The sequence below is a fragment of the Quercus suber genome, unplaced genomic scaffold (genome assembly GCF_002906115.3).
Source record: "Quercus suber isolate HL8 unplaced genomic scaffold, Cork oak 2.0 scaffold_30, whole genome shotgun sequence".
Lineage (NCBI taxonomy): Eukaryota > Viridiplantae > Streptophyta > Magnoliopsida > Fagales > Fagaceae > Quercus > Quercus suber.
In genome coordinates, this window is record NW_027069495.1 from 155,910 (window position 1) to 176,812 (window position 20,903).

The 20,903-nt window shown below is 35.6% G+C and overlaps 2 protein-coding genes and 1 long non-coding RNA gene across 3 annotated transcripts; all 3 read left to right on the forward strand.

Annotated features, from left to right (window-relative positions):
• Positions 1–6,029: 6,029 nt before the first annotated feature.
• LOC112023279 (pro-cathepsin H) lies at positions 6,030–11,336 on the forward strand. The gene is made up of 4 exons (XM_065770327.1): positions 6,030–6,266; positions 6,369–6,490; positions 7,327–7,442; positions 11,214–11,336. The coding sequence occupies exons 1-4, from the start codon at positions 6,088–6,090 to the stop codon at positions 11,319–11,321; spliced, it is 525 nt and encodes a 174-aa protein (XP_065626399.1). The 5' UTR covers positions 6,030–6,087; the 3' UTR covers positions 11,322–11,336.
• On the forward strand, positions 9,523–19,826 carry LOC111993010 (protein FIP1). Its single transcript, XM_065770328.1, has 14 exons — positions 9,523–9,717; positions 9,828–9,919; positions 10,006–10,110; positions 10,694–10,760; positions 13,292–13,338; positions 14,414–14,486; positions 15,352–15,407; positions 16,158–16,254; positions 16,385–16,469; positions 16,649–16,711; positions 17,824–17,883; positions 18,967–19,059; positions 19,258–19,320; positions 19,398–19,826. Exons 1-14 carry the CDS (start codon positions 9,653–9,655, stop codon positions 19,512–19,514), a joined length of 1,083 nt encoding a protein of 360 aa, XP_065626400.1. The 5' UTR covers positions 9,523–9,652; the 3' UTR covers positions 19,515–19,826.
• LOC136066285 (uncharacterized) lies at positions 11,613–12,606 on the forward strand. Its single transcript, XR_010627733.1, has 3 exons — positions 11,613–11,812; positions 11,923–12,014; positions 12,101–12,606. It is a non-coding gene; the product is annotated as an uncharacterized LOC136066285 (long non-coding RNA).
• Positions 19,827–20,903: the final 1,077 nt, after the last annotated feature.

The following is a 20,903-nucleotide window of genomic DNA, read 5'->3' on the forward strand; positions in this document are numbered from 1 at the left end:
TTCTTGTTCCTTTGCCCATTCTATTTATAGCTCATACTGTGTGGAGTGGCTATAATTATTTTCAGGTTTAGTGCACCAAGCGGTTCAATGCTATCGTTCATAAGTGGGTGGTTAGGTGGCAGTGGGAGCCAGTGCAAGTGACCTGGGAACTTGTTCTTCCCCTTCTGCATATGTCCTCGGCGGAGGTGTTGTCTGAACCGCCGAACATGCAACAGTCGGGCAAATGTCGGTGGTCCATATATGCTCAGGGAACGAGACAGACGACTTGCCGAGAAACTCTGAAGTGGTACATTATGGGCCTGCGACCTGTGTGGCTGCAGGACGTGATTCTCGGTAGACAAAAGGGTTGCGGCCCATGGGCCATTCACCCATACTGGGTCCCCAGGCCCAAATGGGCTCTGGTGTAGGGTGCCGTACATTAATAAAATTGGTTTTTTGTGGTAAGTAGATGGATGGGTTATTTGGTACTAATATTGATAAATTAGCCTTAAGTGTTGTAAAATGGTATATAATACATCCACACACATAAACATCCACCATTCTCAAAGAAATTAAAAACTTGAAAACTCATTCAACCACAAAGTTTATATATATTGAGTTTTTCTTATAATGTGGGAATTAAAAAAACTTACTCCATGCCAGGCAATATCAAATTATGTTGCAGTAAACAACATTTGTATTATAAAGTAATAACAAGTGATCAATATTTGTACTGCCACTTCAAGTTCTGTAAGGTAATAACCATTACATGGAATCAGTTCCAGCCACAAAATTCTATGCTACATTACTTATAAAGTAATAACAATTTTGCCACTTCAATTCTTGAGAATGAACCCCAAAGGACTTGTAAGGGTAGGTTTTGGAGCTGTAAGGTCCCAACTTTGTCCTCATTGGAAAAGCTTAAAGCTAGTCGGACCTCCACTTTACTCCTCTTCGGATCAGGGGGCAAGTCTTTTGTAAATGGCCGAGCTATAGATATCACCCTGGATGGCAGAGAACCAGTCCTTCCTGGAGTAGTAAGAATGACATTAATTGTACCTAAAGGTGGTCTTATAGAAGAATCTCTCTGAGCTCCCGACCTTGCCTGACTATCCTGTCCATTGGTCTGATACAGGAATTGATTTAACTTCCCAATTTTAACCAATTGTTCCAAATAACTCCATAACATCCAGCAATCTTCAGTAGTGTGCCCTCGCTCCTGGTAGTATTGGCAATGAAGGCTTTGGTTGCGCTTTATGAGGTCTCTTCCCATATTGTTTGGCCATTTAAAGTATAACTCATTCTTAATTTTTTTCAAGATTTAGTGTACTAGCTCTTGAAACACAATATTGACTACCTGAATAGTAGTAGATTTAGAATGCCCAGTGAAATCTCTTCGAGGTCAGTTGTTATTGTACCTATTTAACCTGAAATCCCTTCTATCTTGAAGGACCACTTTAGCTTTCCCCTTTCCTTGTTGTTGGACCTCCTCGACCCGCTTATACTCGTCAATATGGTCCATAACCTAAGCACACTTCTAACTGGTTTCCTGGTCAAAAACTTTCTTAGATCATGTTCGACAGGCAAGTCGACCTTGAAGGTCCTTATAGCCACATCATCAAAGTTCCCACCTATCTCGTTGAACATCTCTCAGTATCTGTTAGAAAACATTTTCAAGGTTTCCCCCTCTTGCATAGTCATAGATAGTGGAGAATCTAAGGGCCGAGGAACCCTACTGCAAGTCACAAAACAAGCCTCAAATGCCCTAGTAAGCTCTTTAAAGGAGTTAATAGAACCTTCTTTTAGACTGTCGAACCATCTCATTGGCACATGCCCCAAACTGGATAGGAATACTTTGCATATCAAGACTTCATTTTTGGAGTAAACAACCATTCTCTGGTTGAAGTGGCTAACGTGCTCCATAGGGTCCATTCTGCCATTATAAATAGTGAATGTTGGCTGAGTAAACTGCCAAGGAAGTTTTCTTCCTTCAATTCCACGCATAAATGGTGATTTAGAAATCTGGTTAAGAGCCTTGTTCATAGCATCATTGCCCAAACTTTTGCAAGATGGGTTCTTACTCCTCCGCTTATAATGACGGTCTTCATCATGCGAAAAAGACTCACTAGGAGGAGTCCTAGACCTAGGCCTGTAACTACCATCTCCATCATCATCAGAAGAATGGTCAGAATTTGAAGGAGTCTTTCTCCATTGCTCGCGGCGTAACCTTCTCCGTAAGAGGTCAATTTCCAGCTGCATGCTTCTAGTATTCTCTTCATGAGAAAGGTGACTTCCACCTCAAGACTGACTCCTACCAGTATGCGTGGTATGCACACTAACCTCCCAGTCCCTCATTCGCTTAAGGTTAAGGAACTAATCTTGATGTTGGGAACCAATAGACTCCTCCCAGTTTGGCCCTAAACCTACCATAATTGGACGTTGAATGCACTAAAGCTCAAGCTTTTTCACAAACAACGCCAATTGTAAGGGCAGGTTCTGGATCCTAAGCACAAAAGTTAAATGTATTAAGGCTAAAAGAGCCCAATACAATGAATTTGTAGAGAGTGGGCTAAAAACTAGGCTTCAATGAATTGGACAACGTTCACAATGGACTAAAGATGGTAAGAAAGCAAGGAAAAGACAAAGAAAAACAAGTTTTTGCAAAGAAATTCTTCATCGGCAAAGTCTGAGAAGAGTAGTTCTTGAATATATTGCTCTTTGACTTGATTACAATTTCAGTTCTTTGTATTACATTGTTTTTCATATTTTAGATGAACTTCCCCATCCTTAGAGGATCTCTCACATTATATAGCCTCTTTTGGTTGATCCTAGCCTTCTATTTTTTGATTATGCAGGCCACTACTCGAGTGCTTTTCTCATCAGATGCCCTCCTAAGTCTTCTGTGAGTTGCGGCAATCAAGATAGCATTGTTCAGAAGTATTCTCCACATAAATGCAATCAGAGTGTTTGGTGAGGTGCATTAAATGTGGTGGCAACTACCATCCCTCTAATCACGTTAGGTCTAACCCCCTTTCTGAAATTCTTCCTCTACAGTGCGGCCCCCTCTGGTAATGTGCCATTGACATGACCATGGCCCGCCTTTCTAGCCTTACCATCCGAGTGTATGGACTACTCGAAACTGTATTGGCCTCCTCGGCCTTGAGTATGACATGTGGCATGATTACTTTATTAAATTTCTGTACCCCATAGGACTAATTACAAAATTTTCTTTCACATTGCTATGATCCTTTTTAATAACGAAAAAAAAGAAAGTATATACATAAATGAAACTCCTTTTTAAGTTTTTACATTCAAGTATTAAAATTATAAACGTATCCAATAAAAGATATATTCCAAATGGCTAAACAAAGTACAAATGTAAAACTAAAATAGCAAACCAGAAAGCTTTAAATTTACACACTTACCATCTTAATCTAAACTCTCCATTCCCACTTTATTATGATCCAACGGCTAACATAAAAGCCACTAAGAGCATTCATATCAGCTCGTCTAAAAGACTCCGTCTATTTTACACAAAAAACCTACTTTTTCTATTTTACACCATCACTTTTACAAAACACCCACATCATTTTGTCTATTCTACACATTCTTTTATTTAAATAATATTTTTCTCACATTTTTTTATTATTATTCACAACTACCGTGGCCCCACCAACTTTGACACACACTATATCTGATCTTTATCTCTTTCTTTTTCTTTTTCACTTTCTTCTTCTTCTTCTTCTTTTTTTCCTTCTCCTTCTTTCTTCTTCTTCGTTTTTTCTTCAGCGTCTTCGTCTTTCTTCTTCTCCATTTTTTCTTCTTCTTTCTTTTTCTTTTCCTTCTCCTCCTTTCTTTTTCTACATTTTCTTCTTGTTCTTTTGCAATTTCGGTCTGATTTGTTGCTCTTTCTCTATACCCATCTCTCTGCCTATATACCCATTTCTAAATCAACTCTCCCTTTCAGTCTAAATCCACACCATCTCGGTCACAAGCATCTCAGTCACAAGCACAAGCACCGATCTCGGTCACAAGCACCGATCTCCCTAGCTCCGATCAGGCAAGACCCATACCCACGAGCTCCGATCAAGCGAGACCCACGATCGTTCCAATCAAGCACCGATCGTTCCGATAAGCACCAATCTGTCTCTTTGTTGTTTGTCCGTTTGGGTTTGTGTATCTCTGTTTTTTTTTTTTTTTTTTTTTTTAAGCAAGTGTATTTCTGTGTTGATTTGTCTATGTGGATGTGTTTGTGGGTGGATGTGATTGTGTGCATCTGAGGAAAAAGAAGAAAATGAGAAGTTAGTTTACTGAGTTTGTTGAGTCGGAGAAGAGAGAGAAAAAAAGGAGCGAACGGAAATCATTAAAGTAATCTTTACACGAGCTACAGTAACCGTGTATATTTACACAGTTACTGTAGCTCATGTAAAGATATACACATTTTTACACAATTTTAGAATGACTGATGGAGAGCATTTTTGAGCCAAAATGTGTAAAATTTGTACTGTAGATCTATTTTAGAAGAGTTTAGCTGATCTGATGTGAATGCTCTAACTATATTTACACACTTATTATCTTAATCTCATCCTCCATTTCCACTACACTTTCATCGAATGGTAAAAACAAAATGACTTTGATTCATCTCTAATTTTTGAAAGCCTTCATTATCATCTTCCGTTCCCACTTCACTCTCTCATCCAATGACAAACACTAACTTTGATTCATTTTTGTAATTTTCAAAGATGGCTTCAACCTATTAAAAGCAAAGGTAAACACTTTTAACAATTAGGGGGTTTGGTCACTGTGCACATATATACTTAGAGTTTAACACTTAATGAAACACACAAGAAAGCCGGCATAGCCACGCCTTGTATCATCACAATCACAGATGCCCACCTCAGCCACAACATCCTCGAGCCACCACCGACACTCAAGCAAATCATTATCTTCATTTCTGTTTTGCCTATGACTCTCTTCCTCTCAATGCCTTATGAATCTCTCTCCTTCCCTCAATTTCAATATATATATATATATATTAAAAGACAGCCAGATGGTGCATTTGATCCTTCTACAAATGTGAATCCAAGTTCAATGAATTATGAGTGTTATTATTACTACCTCTTTGGTTTTCAAGCTTGCCACAAATCTCTTTGGTTTTCATACTTGCCACAATTATTGTGGTTTTCTTAACTTCCATGTCAGGTGTCAATACAGGTACAAAAGTGTTAAAATTTAGATAGGACACATCAGACGACTCAAAATTAACTATTTAATTTAGAATTTAAATTAGTTTTTCTCCCAACTTTGCCTATATATACATATAATGAATGGATAGACATTTCCCACGTCACCCAAATATTGTATTTATTTTTATGAAAACATTTGTATCTATATATAGATCTTTCTCAAAACATTGAAACGGTAAACACATGTTGAGTAATGTTAAAACCACAAATTATTTTATAATATTTTTACAAATTATTAATGTGTCTAACTTATTATTAATTTTTATCTAGACCCGCAATTAACGTCACGTTCTCAAATCACTATTGGTCGTAATTATTGTATGTATCCATAAAAATATCCTATTGTAAAAGTCTACAAAGTAGGTGGTAGAGACCAATTTGGTAACTTCCTCCGCATTGTGTAAGTATACATCATCCGACCAATTATTAATATTCATACATACACACACACATTATCCCACACAACAACACATATTCTCCTGTCTCTAAACCCTCCCAAAGTTCTCGGAAACATGGGGCGAGTGAGCTTGGTGGTATCGTCGATCCTGCTAGTCCTATGCTGCGCTGCCGCAGGATCAACCTTCGATGACTCAAACCCAATCAGATTGGTATCTGACGACTTCGAGTCTCGGCTCATCCAACTCATCGGCCACACCCGCCATGCTCTCTCCTTTGCCCGCTTTGCCCACCGGTAAATCTCTAAATCTCTAAATCAATCTCAAAATCTTATACATACATACATACGTGTGAGCTAAAGTAGAAAAAAAAAAAAAAAAAAAAACTGTTGCAGGTATGGGAAAGAGTACGAGAAACAACAACACATATTCTCCTGTCTCTAAACCCTCCCAAAGTTCTCGGAAACATGGGGCGAGTGAGCTTGGTGGTATCGTCGATCCTACTAGTCCTATGCTGCGCTGCCGCAGGATCAACCTTCGATGACTCAAACCCAATCAGATTGGTATCTGACGACTTCGAGTCTCGGCTCATCCAACTCATCGGCCACACCCGCCATGCTCTCTCCTTTGCCCGCTTTGCCCACCGGTAAATCTCTAAATCTCTAAATCAATCTCAAAATCTTATACATACATACATACATACATACGTGTGAGCTAAAGTAGAAAATAAAAAAAAAAACTGTTGCAGGTATGGGAAAGAGTACGAGAGCGTGGAGGAGATCAAACTAAGGTTCCAGATTTTCTCTGACAACCTCAAACTTATCAGATCCACTAACAGGAAGGCCTCATCTTACAAACTCGCCGTTAATCGTAAGCCTCTTTTTTCTTTCTTTTTTTTATCAGCCGTTGGATTGGTAGATTTTAGCCGTGTTGTGGACCCACTACTATGTCTTTCTCGCACGTACGTTACGTGTCCATCTTAACTCACATAATTAAGATCGTTTTCTATATGAGGTGCCTCTTATCTCAAAATAACGAAAAGTCAAGCTCCTCATGTTCAGTGAGAGATTCTTGCTGACCAAATCAAAGACTGACTGGTTTCATATGATAAATCATTTGTACCCTGCTTTAAAAAATTAAAAAAATTAAAAAATCATTTTGAGCTATGTATTTGTACTATGGTAGAATAATTATAGAGTTCATGTTTTTTAATCGTCTGATATACATACTAATACTAGCTTAAATTCTCGATTTTTTTTTTTTTTTGCCAATAATGTAATATTATTGTAACTAATTATCATATTTTCAATCACGCATAGCAATTCAATTTACGGAGTTCTTAAATTTAAATTTCCACTAGGCTTGATATAAAAATATAATCAAATGTAATTTTATTTAATTATTATTATTATTAATTAGCATTGATGTTTAGTCTCTCAACTTATACTTCAGATCAATAATCTCACTAATTAAATTTGCAGTAGTAATACCACCATGTACTCTTAGCGTAATGATCACTCAACAACTATAAATGTTTGTGAGGTGTAGGGTGTGGGAGGTAGGGGCTGGGGTTCAAATCTCCAGGAGGGGGTTTAAAAAAAATTGTGGTAGTAATAGCATGGCTCTTGAGGTATTAAATAATTTTCTTACATTAATTCACCAAAGTATTTAGGACCCAATTGATGGTTTTTTATTTTATCAAACAGGCTTTGCTGATTGGACTTGGGAAGAGTTCCAAGGGCACAGATTGGGAGCTGCACAAAACTGCTCTGCCACTTTAAAGGGCAATCACAAGCTCACTGATGCTGCTCTTCCTGAACTGGTAGTTCTTGTGGAAAATTCTTTATAGATTTCATTTATTATTAGATTATTTATACATATGGAACACGATGGGTGTTGTCCAACATGCACTATTGTGTGTGTCTATACAGAAGAAGAAGATGAGATGAGATCCACACTCGATGACCAATTCTCTTCAAATTTGTACCTTTTTGTAAATAAGTTGAAAATTGTGGGGCCACATGACAAGATCAAACTCTCTCACATGCTTCAACCTTCTTATTCTTTCTTTCTTTTTCTCCCAGTCTCACCTCTTTCACGCATTATGTCTTTTTCTCTTCGTTTTTTCTTTCTTTTCTCTCTCCTTAAATAAAATGGTATACTTTTACTGTATGGTCATCACATAAAAAAAAAAACACACACACACACATACTAAACACACAATTATGTTTTCACATATTAAAAATGTTATTTGATATATGATACTAAACAAATTTTTACATTATGAGTATTTTAAACACATGTTTTCAGTTTTTACAATATTTTTTAAACTACAGTTTTCACATCGTTTTAAAAACCAATACTTGAGCATAACTACCAAATATGCCTAAGAAAGATTTCACAATTCGCTCCAATACCAATGGACTTGGTTTGCGATTGAATGCTGTAAAAGATTTGTGTCCGTTACCCTTTACCAATTGGTTGTTGGATGGATCGGTAAAACACACGGTTCGACAAGTGATATCAGAGCTCGGTCATGGGTTCGAGTCGTCGGAGCCGCATTGTGAGGGAGGAATTATGAGGAATTTCACAATTCGCTCCAATACCAATGGGCTTGGTCTGCGATCGAATGCTATTAAAGATTTGTGTCCCCTCATCCTTCATCAATTGGTCGTTGGATGGATCGGTAAGGCACACGGTCCAACAATGCCCATATTCTTCAAATAGCATTCCTGAGAGAAATATTGTGAATTTCCATATAATGGTGAAGAGTTTATCTTAAAGTGAATATTAATCACTATTTATTGGGTCAGCTATGTTTCCATAATGAATTCCATGATGTAATTTGCATTAATAGTGAATAACATAAATTGAGGGATACATAAAATTGTTCTTCAAATAGATTAGTTTCATCCATGAACCTAACCAAAACTCATTTAACCAACATAACTATACTTTTAGAGTAAAGTAGTTCTATAATACGAGGAAGCCAATCACAAAGAAAATTTTCAAATAAAAATAGGAAGGGGAAAGTGGAAGCCACCACCACTTGAGGTGTGAATACAATGGAGCTATTTTCGGGAGTTTGAAAGCAATTAACACTTCTTGATATTTTCAATAAAAATGTTCAATATTCATATTCACACTCCAACTATCAAATTATCTTTAAAAAGAAAAAAAGAAATCAATTGGCATAGGCATGATAATAATAAGAGAATGGTTGTGTTTGAATCTCTCTCTCTCTCACCCCCCACTCGATCACCCACTTAGTCAAAACTATCCGAGACCGGAGTCCCTTCGATTGGATTGGGTCGATAAGGTGAATAGGGTTTAGAAAGTTGTAGAGTCTAACATTAAGGGGAAATTGGCATTTAGCAATATTTTAGCAACTATTTAGTTAGTTGTCAAGTTTACAAACTAGCATCTCGAGGGTTGAAACTCGAGTTCCTGTACTAGGTTTGTGGTGTCTTCTTCTTCCTTCTTTATCTTCTCCTGCTTTCTTCTTAATTCTTCTTCTCTAAGATAAGAATTGAGTGTGTTAGACTCGATTTCTCCATGTCAAACTTGAGTCTGTTAGACTTAAGATGCAAATTTCTAAATAGTTTTAAAAATATGCTAACTAATGAAATTATTAGCAAAATAGTGTTAAATTGCCCCCCAAAAAAAAAAAATCCCTAACATTAATCAATAGACATAGTCGGCCCAATAATAATAATAATAATATCACCACACACTCTTGATATGATGGTTACTTTATAAATATAAATATTTGTGAGATGTGAGAAAAAAGAACCGAATTCAAGACTTTACGAAGTAACTCCACACGCATACTACGTAGATTATACTATCTTATATAAATAAATAAATAAAATAATAATAATAATAATAATAATAAAAGGGTTCGGTCGAGCTTACAAGAACAAGAGCAAGATCGCATGATTTGTCTTTCTCTGACAATTCAATTCAAAACCGAAATGACACAGAGCGCATGACATTGATTCAAATCTCACTCACATAGACATAGACATAGACATGGCCACAGAAAGAGAGAGACACGCTTCTTCTTTACCCTCAACATCACACCAAGACAACGCCCTGTAAGTCTTCGTTTCATTTCATTTCGTCTTAGCATTCAGATTCAGATTCAGATTCAGATTCAGATTCAGATGCTGATGGTTTCAATTTCAATGGTTTGTGGTCATTTTAGGTTTCTAGATATACTTCACGAGGCTCCTTTATTCGGTGACCGCAAGTCCAGAAGCATATTTGGGAGTGTCTTCTACTGTTTTTGCTTGGCAAGTACAAACTTTGGTTTTAATTGCATTGTTTATGTAATTTTTTTGCTGACCTGACTAATAATGTTGGGTCGGGTCGATTTTAGGCAGCTTTTGTCGTGTTGGCCGTGGGAGCTCCATGGATTTTTCATCCTATACAATACTTGATTGCGCCGTTGCTTTGCAGTTGCAATGTTGCTCTTTTACTAGTCACAGGTTTTTGAATTCAGTGGCTCTTATCTTTATCTGATTTTACAATCTTTTTTATCTCTGAAATTACATTTGTATGTAATGACTTTGTTGCAGTATTATTTTTTATAGTATTGATTGAAATCTTACATTACTTTGAAGATGCACCATACATAAAGCATACCTACTTATTTGTTTAATTATCCCATTGAAGGTTTAGTGTGTCTTTGAGATTCTGTTATTTTGTGAAACCGAATCATGGGAACATGATATACTATTATACTAGGACATGTACTTCTTGGATGATTTTATTTTTACTCTCTTGGTGCTTGATGTCAATGAGTTCTAGCTCAAATGGTTCATTCTCCTTCTATAATAATGAGATAAAGAATCAGGTATGAGTACAAGACCCACGGAGTGTGTGTAACTTATCAATTATACATCTGCGTGTGTATGGTTTTTGGTGATTGATTGTCCTCCATTCCAACTTTGTTGTATACAATTAGTTCTTTTTTGAGTTCTACTTTTGTTTGTACCGTATCTTGAATAGAGTAGGCATGCTGCCAATGTAGGGAATCAATCCACTAATGAAGATATCTCAATGTCGCAGGCATATTTCAACAATATCTGGTTTATCAAGTCCATAAAATACGCTTGCAGGTAATATATATATATCAGTTACATAGTTAACCGTCTATTTTCTGCTCTCTCTCTCTCTACCTATGTGATGAAGATGCTCTTTCTCACAACCCCTCAATACACAGACACAGAATTCTGCTGGTCCTCTGGTTTGTGGAAGTTTATTCTGAGTAGACATGGAAAGCTGTTCCTAAAGATAACTTAAAGGTTATACCTGGTGCATAATATTCTCACTTTTTGCGGAGTTTGGGAGAGGTGATTGGACTGCCTTACCCCCATTTTTTTTCTCCCCGGAGGGGCTGATTCCTAGGCTTGAACACACAGTTTGTCGCTTTTGGTGGAAGGAATTTACCACTGCACCAAGGCCAACCTCTTTCCCAACANGCTCTTAGTTATGGAAGTGGAGGTCATATCTGGAAGTGACTATATTATAAAATAAAACTATGTTAATGGGAAATATTTAACCTTATTATAATTATCTGTATGTGCAGAAAGACTGGAGGGTAGAAGGCATAGTCAGCCCAATTAAAGATCAAGGCCATTGTGGATCTTGCTGGACATTCAGGTTAGTTTGGGTTAGATTCGATGTACTCAAATAAGGCTCACAAAATATACCAATCACTCTGCTTCTAAGTTCTAACCTTCAATTAATAAAAAAAAAAAATCCCTAACATTAATCAATAGACATAGTCGGCCCAATAATAATAATAATAATATCACCACACACTCTTGATATGATGGTTACTTTATAAATATAAATATTTGTGAGATGTGAGAAAAAAGAACCGAATTCAAGACTTTACGAAGTAACTCCACACGCATACTACGTAGATTATACTATCTTATATAAATAAATAAATAAAATAATAATAATAATAATAATAATAAAAGGGTTCGGTCGAGCTTACAAGAACAAGAGCAAGATCGCATGATTTGTCTTTCTCTGACAATTCAATTCAAAACCGAAATGACACAGAGCGCATGACATTGATTCAAATCTCACTCACATAGACATAGACATAGACATGGCCACAGAAAGAGAGAGACACGCTTCTTCTTTACCCTCAACATCACACCAAGACAACGCCCTGTAAGTCTTCGTTTCATTTCATTTCGTCTTAGCATTCAGATTCAGATTCAGATTCAGATTCAGATTCAGATGCTGATGGTTTCAATTTCAATGGTTTGTGGTCATTTTAGGTTTCTAGATATACTTCACGAGGCTCCTTTATTCGGTGACCGCAAGTCCAGAAGCATATTTGGGAGTGTCTTCTACTGTTTTTGCTTGGCAAGTACAAACTTTGGTTTTAATTGCATTGTTTATGTAATTTTTTTGCTGACCTGACTAATAATGTTGGGTCGGGTCGATTTTAGGCAGCTTTTGTCGTGTTGGCCGTGGGAGCTCCATGGATTTTTCATCCTATACAATACTTGATTGCGCCGTTGCTTTGCAGTTGCAATGTTGCTCTTTTACTAGTCACAGGTTTTTGAATTCAGTGGCTCTTATCTTTATCTGATTTTACAATCTTTTTTATCTCTGAAATTACATTTGTATGTAATGACTTTGTTGCAGTATTATTTTTTATAGTATTGATTGAAATCTTACATTACTTTGAAGATGCACCATACATAAAGCATACCTACTTATTTGTTTAATTATCCCATTGAAGGTTTAGTGTGTCTTTGAGATTCTGTTATTTTGTGAAACCGAATCATGGGAACATGATATACTATTATACTAGGACATGTACTTCTTGGATGATTTTATTTTTACTCTCTTGGTGCTTGATGTCAATGAGTTCTAGCTCAAATGGTTCATTCTCCTTCTATAATAATGAGATAAAGAATCAGGTATGAGTACAAGACCCACGGAGTGTGTGTAACTTATCAATTATACATCTGCTTCAATAATTATATGGGTCCACAGGAAAACTCTTTTTTGTTGTTGGGAAAGAGGTTGGCCTTGGTGCAGTGGTAAATTCCTTCCACCAAAAGCGACAAACTGTGTGTTCAAGCCTAAATCAGCCCCTCCGGGGAGAAAAAAAATGGGGTAAGGCAGTCCAATCACCTCTCCCAAACTCCGCAAAGAGTGAGAATATTATGCACCAGGTATAACCTTTAAGTTATCTTTAGGAACAGCTTTCCATGTCTACTCAGAATAACTTCCACAAACCAGAGGACCAGCAGAATTCTGTGTCTGTGTATTGAGGGGTTGTGAGAAAGAGCATCTTCATCACATAGGTAGAGAGAGAGAGAGCAGAAAATAGACGGTTAACTATGTAACTGATATATATATATATATATATATATATTACCTGCAAGCGTATTTTATGGACTTGATAAACCAGATATTGTTGAAATATGCCTGCGACATTGAGATATCTTCATTAGTGGATTGATTCCTACATTGGCAGCATGCCTACTCTATTCAAGATAAGACAACAAAGTAGAACTCAAAAAAGAACTAATTGTATACAACAAAGTTGGAATGGAGGACAATCAATCACCAAAAACCATACACACGCAGATGTATAATTGATAAGTTACACANGTGGTGGCTTGAGGACAGGAAAAAAATTCATGCTTACATACCATATGCAGTGATGGCAAAAGGGAGCGAACAATATGCTTCAATTTCTGGCTGAAACTATAATAACCCTACCAGACAAGAAAAATGTCACGATTTAAAGAATAAATAAATAACATATCAAAATACATGAATTAACATCCTAATACCATTCAACAAAATAGAATTATTATTGCATCTTAATAGCTAAATCCTCAAGTCTGGACAGTGCTTAGATTCATCCCCAGTACAGGGACTCATGGATTATTTTTATTGGTAAGTTATACATGCAAATGAGTATTAAACCAATGACCTCAACCTCCATCCCATTATTATGAGAGGAGGAAGTGACATTTGGACTAAGCTCATTAACTAGGGACTCATGGACTTAAGAATAACAAAACCAATATAATCCATGGTATCAATTCAAAAGGAAATTCTATTTTCAATGGGGCAGTAAGTGAATTTTCAATAATTATTATGGGGTCCACAGGAAAACTCTTTTTTGTTGTTGGGAAAGAGGTTGGCCTTGGTGCAGTGGTAAATTCCTTCCACCAAAAGCGACAAACTGTGTGTTCAAGCCTAGGAATCAGCCCCTCCGGGGAGAAAAAAAATGGGGGTAAGGCAGTCCAATCACCTCTCCCAAACTCCGCAAAAGTGAGAATATTATGCACCAGGTATAACCTTTAAGTTATCTTTAGGAACAGCTTTCCATGTCTACTCAGAATAAACTTCCACAAACCAGAGGACCAGCAGAATTCTGTGTCTGTGTATTGAGGGGTTGTGAGAAAGAGCATCTTCATCACATAGGTAGAGAGAGAGAGAGCAGAAAATAGACGGTTAACTATGTAACAATTATATATATATTACCTGCAAGCGTATTTTATGGACTTGATAAACAGATATTGTTGAAATATGCCTGCGACATTGAGATCATCACCCCCCCTCCCCCCTCCCTCTTTCTATTTTTGGTTTCTTTGGAATCTGAAAGAATATAGATGGTTCTCACTGAAGTTAACTAGAGAGCAAGGATTCATGTAGTTAGATCATAGTTGTTGGGATTTTATCTTTGCAATAATTGTTGTTATTATTGGACTTGTTTCAAATATTTTGGTTCAATGATAGGAACTGCTGCAATGCTACTAATCATGGTATGGAAACCCCGCATCTATTTTCTTTCCATCTCAACAATACTAAGGTACACATACTATCTAATTGTGCTGATTAACATTTATCTGCAAGATATACTGCTTCATGTAATAAAGTTGAGATAAAAGGGCAAAAAAAAAAAATTGCAAGAATTTTCCTCTTTGGACTATAAACAATACCTCTTAAATTTAGATGATCTTGAATGTGAATTTTTTTTTCTCAAATTATAATACAAACTACAAAGTGAATCAACAAAGGAAGAGATTAATCTTTTACTGTGAACTCTATTGTAAGTGAATTAACCTAAAGGAGTTTAGTTTGACCAAAAAGACTTTTTCACTGTCCAGAATCTTTTTTGTTGTTGCCATAAATGTTCAGATTCCTGATCTAGATATGTTTAATTTGTTTATAAAAAGCCTAAGGAACTATTCATAGGTTTGAACTTTAATGGTAGGAAGCATGAGTGCAGATTTACAGTACAGATACATTGGTATGGCAATTTTTAGAAAAGTATATAATACAATCTGGTGTGGATGTATTAATAAATGAACATACTTTTGTAAATCTTCAAGGTATATCCTGTACTTGTAACCAATGAGTATGTGGTAAAATTTTTACATCAAGTTATTGACAAATTTTGGGTACACCCATAAAGTATTGAATACATATTGAGATTTATCTCTTTCTAATTTTGCATTATTGATCTTTAACACTTAAATATTGATTGTTATGTCATGACACAATGGATTATTGTCAACTTACCATCCTATCTGTTGGTAGCTTGTAGTTAAATATGTTTAATGTGAATGCTACTTCTCCAAATTGTATTCTGGTTTAGTTTATGATTAAATATTGATTGTGACTGTGCCAAGCTATGTGCTGCTGACAAAACTTGGTTACCCATAAATCTGCAGGATTATTATGGTAATCGAAGCAATATGTGCTGGATCTTTTATGAGTGTCTATATTGGTGAGTTCTTACATCCTATTGACATTTAAAGGATTTGACATACTAGAGACTTGTGATTGAATCCCGTCTTTATTAAGGGGTTTGTGTGTGTGTGTGCGCATGTGGGGGGGGTTAAGTTTATGGGTTGGTAAAGTGGTACTCATTGTTTCAACATTTGTATTCAACAGGCATGGCTATTGGAAAGAATTTATTGAATCCCAATGTTTCTGTTTATAATAATTTCGAAGTTTCTCTAACCTGTAGGCCCTAGTTGCCTTTCCAATTGTCTTAATAAATAAAACTACATAATTCCCAGTGGTTGTGTACTATATCCATATTATACTAAGACCAATTACAAGGTAACCTCATAAGGTTGGTTGGTTTATTTGGCTGTTTTTTTTATTGGGTCTCTCTAATAGGTAAAAAATTACACACACCCAATGAGTTTTGAACCCACACTTCACCTTGCTCTAACAAGGGGATGAGATACTGTTTGAACTAGAGCTCACATACAAAAAAAGAAAAAGAAAAACATGACCTAATTTATGTTTTGTTTCATTCCAACTGCGGTTTCTGTATAGTCCAAGAGAAAAGCATTTTCTTCAGAGAATATTAGGATTCCTTTTTTCTGCTACCCCTTATGCTTTTGTTATGAAATTTTTTTGCATGTTGTGGTGTTCTATTTTGCTGAATATGAAGTTCTAAATTCATGTTGCATTAGAGGTTATAGGTTCCTTTAACTCTTTTCAATGTGTATTTTGGTATTTGCAGGTTATGTACACCAATACAATTCATTGAATTCTCAACCTGATGTTTTAAAGTCATTATATTCTCCACTTCAACCATCAAGTTCTTTGGAAGGTTTGAGGTAATCATGGAGTTATTGTTAATTTTTTTATTCCACTATCCGTATTCAACACACACACTCATGCATATCTATTAGTTGGATTATATATAACGCAATATGTGATGCCATATAGCGAATTTTGGTGCAACAGATATCATGAAGGCGGTCGACTCTCTGATGAGCAAATGGCTTTGTTGCAATATCAGCGTGAAAACCTTCATTTCTTGAGTGAGGAGGTATTTGATGATCTGAAATTTACAATTGGCATTGCTCCTATTTCACTGCATTTCATATCCAACAGTTCATTATGTCAGCATTAGCTGCTCCCGCATAATGGATTCCACACAGTAACACACACACAAAATATGTATGTACAATATTGTTACTAATTTCAGAGAAAAATGTGCTCATGCAGATTTTGCGATTGCAAGAGTGCTTAAGTAAATATGAACGGTCTAATGATGGAAGCACACCCCAGGTATTTGTCATCCTGGAGATGATTTTCCCTGTTTCTGTGAAATAAAAGCAATCTGAATGTCTTTGTTTCCTCAAAGAAAGTTCTATCCACATGATAGTAGATGGTGATGGTCAGTTTTAGATCCTTGAAGACTGAAAAGAATGTGATGTGATTGTGGGAGTCTTGTTAACTCCATATTCATATGTGCAATGGCTTGTAAGATACAGGTGGTGTATTAGAAACATTTTAAAAGACATGAATTCTGATGGCCAGTTCATGCTTGTTAGGGAGAGCTTATTTCATTGGTTTATTGGCTTTCCCTAGAAAAAGTAGGGTTTTAAAAAGTTTTACATGAGCCAAATAAGTAATAACAAACAGTCACATCTAATTGAAGGATTTGATGAAATATTTGAAGTGAAATGTAATAATAATCATATGATTTCTTTTGGAGTCCATCCAGTACGTTTATGTTCAATTTTTCACTAAAAGTTTTTAGGAAGAACAAAACTTAGATACAGTTTCTTTGGTGTTGTACCTTAGGTTCCCTAATTGAATTCAACCACGTGGTCCATAACATTGTTTGTACTGCATTGGTCAATATAATCATGTGATTGAATTTAATTGGGGAATCCAAGAAAAAACACTTAACACTATGTTTGGTTGGGTGGAAGGGGAAGAGAAGAAAAGAGAATAAGGAGAGGGAAAGGGGGAAAAAAATTATTTTTTATGCGTGTTTGGATGTAGAAGGGAAGAGAAAGGAGAGAGAGGGAATAAGAAAATAATAAAAAAAAGATCATTTTACTATTTTATTCTTATAAATTAATAATTAATTATGAGTACATAAACGTAATTTCACAAAAAATTCAAAATTTTCCAAGGGTTTAACCGTTTAAGAGTAATTTTAAAGATTTGAGGGGGGAAACTAAAAAATAAAAAATTGGTGGGCCCCATGGAATCTATTTCTTCCCCCTCTACCCCCTCTATTTCCTTCTAACCAAACAAAGGACAATGAGTCATTTCTCTTCCCTTCTCTCCCATTCCCTCAAACCAAACAAAGCCTCAAGGAATTGTACCTAAGTTTTACTTAGTTGAGGAATAGTCAGAAAACCATTTACTAATGGCTCCATGTACAGGTTGATCTCGCCCACATGTTAGCAGCTCGTGATCAAGAATTACGGACACTTACTGCCGAGGTAAGACCTGGTTGATCTTCCTCACTTGTTCATGTTAGTATGTTACACTTCTCCAAATGTCAATCCCTCATGTTGCTTTTGATTTTAGCATTGCATGAGCAGTGTTTACTGCTGCTATCCATTTGAAAATGAAACAGATAATGTGCATGTTAATTTTGTACTCTTGTGCTTTCTGGATTAGCAATGGCACAATGTTTCCATTTTTGTACTTTCCTGATGAAAAGCCTACTGTTGTGTTTTTTGATAAGAAACAAGCCTAATATTGTGTTCACATATCGTGATGGATGTTTGAAAGAATTTATTGTTTCTATCCAGGAAAAAGAAAAGAGGAAAAAAGAAAGGCACGTTATTTTGTGATATATAATAAAGGTAGATTATGCCAATTACTATGTGAACTACACAGGCATATCAACATTTATTACAAGGGAGAAGTTTTACGTTTTCAAATTTGTAGTTAAATGGGTAGTCCTTTCTACTTCAGATACAATGACCTATGGCATCATATAAACAACAAAAGAATGACACTTGGAGAGGTAACATTGCAGCAGAAAAATAGAGATTTCTACATTCTTCTTTCTAGTCCAAAGATGAATGAGATGAGATCCCTGTTTTTATTTTGGTAAGTTACACACACATCTATGAGTATTGAACTCACAACTTCACCTCCATATTCTTGTGGGAGGAAGTGACATGATGAAATCCCTACGTATTTGTTAATGTCTTTGGGGCTAATGTAATTGTTAGTGTCAAATGATGTAATCTTACTTTTGAGTTAGGTTAACTAACAGTGGTTATCTCTTAGAATAGGTAAGTTTTTTTTTTTTTTTCTCCGAGTAGTAAAACTTATTCTTTCTTTTTTGGTTAACACTTATTAAATCCTGTTCTTTGAAACAGAAGTATACATACTAAAACTTATTAGCCAATGACCTTAAATACGATTGAAACTTTTTCTCTGCCCCTAGACACCGGGACCTAATTTGTTCATCCATGCACACTATTCTTTTATTTAGGAAATTGAATATAGCATTTGACAACAATCTGCTGCATTATTAAACTGGATACTGAAAGGGACTCACATTGTAGGTGAATCAACTGCAATCTGAGCTAAGGCTTGCTCGGTCTTTGATAGCAGAGAGGGACTCTGAGATTCAGAGTGTTCGTGCTACAAACAATCAGGTAGGTACAAACATATTAGCTCCATGTCATTTCAGTATCATGTATATGTATTATAATTATTGAAGACCTGGAAACTCTTTATTATATCAACATATATGTATCATGTTTAGCATCTCCAGCTAGTAAGATGGACATACTTTTAAGCTTGCGTTGAATTTTTTTTTTAATGTTGTTTATATTTCTGGGGGTACTGAACAGTATGTAGAAGAAAATGAGAGACTAAGAGCTATTTTAGGAGAATGGAGTACCCGAGCAGCAAAGGTATTGTCTATTCGTTTAACTATTTGGTGTATGAAGAACATATGGCTAATACAATCTCAAATTTTGATTTTTTAAAGCTTGAGCGAGCATTGGAGGTCGAGCGAATGTCAAATCTTGAATTGCAGAAGAAGGTTTCAACACTCACAAATCAATCAAATACATCTGCAGAACCTACTGAACACCGTGGAGCATAGTCACACTTGTGTTGAATGTTTCTCAGTTTCATTCCTCTGCTAGGTTAAATTGAGAGAGAGAGAGAGAGAGAGAGAGAAGCAGAAGAAGAAGAAGAAGCGTTAAAAGAACTCAGCATTGACAAGTGATGGTTTTTTTTTTTGAGATAACTGACAAATGATGGTTGATTGTATATAAATTTGTTTATAGATTGCCCTTTTTTTTCCATACTCTGATAGGAGAAGAACATATATTCACAGCAGCCACCTATAGGTGGTGGAAAAAATCCTCCCATTTTGTTCTTGATATAGAGAGTCCATAATGATTCATTTCAATTGTCCCATGGCCATGGAGGATTTATAAATACTCGTCTCATATTATGCACCCACAAGGTCTGTCTATTTTATTTTCCTTTTAATTTCAACAAAATGGTATAATTTGATCCCTGATTTTCCTAGCCAACTCTTTCAATTTCAATCAGTTATATCTGGGAGGAGAATATGAATAATGGAAAAGAAAGAAAAGAATATATATATATATATATATATATATAGTCCTGTCATTCTCTCATTTGAGAGGTTTCTCCTTTTTTCTTTTCTTTTTTTGGGTGGGGGGAATTAACCCCTTTTTGAGAGTTAATCGGAGGGAATTACTTTCCTTCTTATACTAGCTTTTCAACCCCTAAAAATTTATAAGAAAAAAATTTATAAGAAATTGAAGGAAGTGGAATGAAATGAATCATTTAGAAATATTTATTCTATTCCTTTGTTTGGGAGTTTTAATAAGAATTAAAAGACCATTATCTTATTTGGAAGTTTAAGTAAAAGGAAATGAAATTGATAGAACATTACACATTTCTCTATTTCCCTCAAAATGTCAAATTTTCATTTCCCTCAAAATGTCAAATTTTCATTTTCCTCAAAATTTGGATGAATCAAAGGGAACGAAATTAGGCTTAAAGAAATTTTATGAAAACTCACAAAATACTCTTATATATTTAGCAATTTATTTTAAAATACGGATTCAATAGCAATATTGTCATAAAATGGTTTCATTACTCTCCCTCTAAAACAAGATTACTTACCTTCCATCTATTTCTATTCTTTTAGTTCAAAACATCCAAACAATATTGCTTAATTTTATTACATTTTTTCCCCATTACTTAAATACATTATGTTTCTTTTCATTTATTTTCATTCCTATATGATTTACTTATTACATTCTATTTCATTCCTTTATGAACTCCCAAATGAAGTGTTTCCATTCAAATTACCTAAAATGGAATGTGAAAGCATGTTACATCCAATCCCTTTTATCACTCATGACGTTTAGAGCACTTATATTTGTGTGTGGATTACATATGGTGTTAAATTTGCACAGTCAAGCCCAAAAATCACCCACATTAATTAATC

Coding starts and splice junctions, on each gene's coding strand:
- LOC112023279 (XM_065770327.1), top strand. CDS start 6,088: ATGGGGCGAGTGAGCTTGGTGGTATCGTCGATCCTACTAGTCCTATGC. Junction 6,267..6,368: donor TTTGCCCGCTTTGCCCACCG/GTAAATCTCTAA, acceptor AAACTGTTGCAG/GTATGGGAAAGAGTACGAGA. Junction 7,443..11,213: donor ATGCTGCTCTTCCTGAACTG/GTAGTTCTTGTG, acceptor CTGTATGTGCAG/AAAGACTGGAGGGTAGAAGG.
- LOC111993010 (XM_065770328.1), top strand. CDS start 9,653: ATGGCCACAGAAAGAGAGAGACACGCTTCTTCTTTACCCTCAACATCA. Junction 9,718..9,827: donor TCACACCAAGACAACGCCCT/GTAAGTCTTCGT, acceptor TGGTCATTTTAG/GTTTCTAGATATACTTCACG. Junction 17,884..18,966: donor TACGGACACTTACTGCCGAG/GTAAGACCTGGT, acceptor CTCACATTGTAG/GTGAATCAACTGCAATCTGA.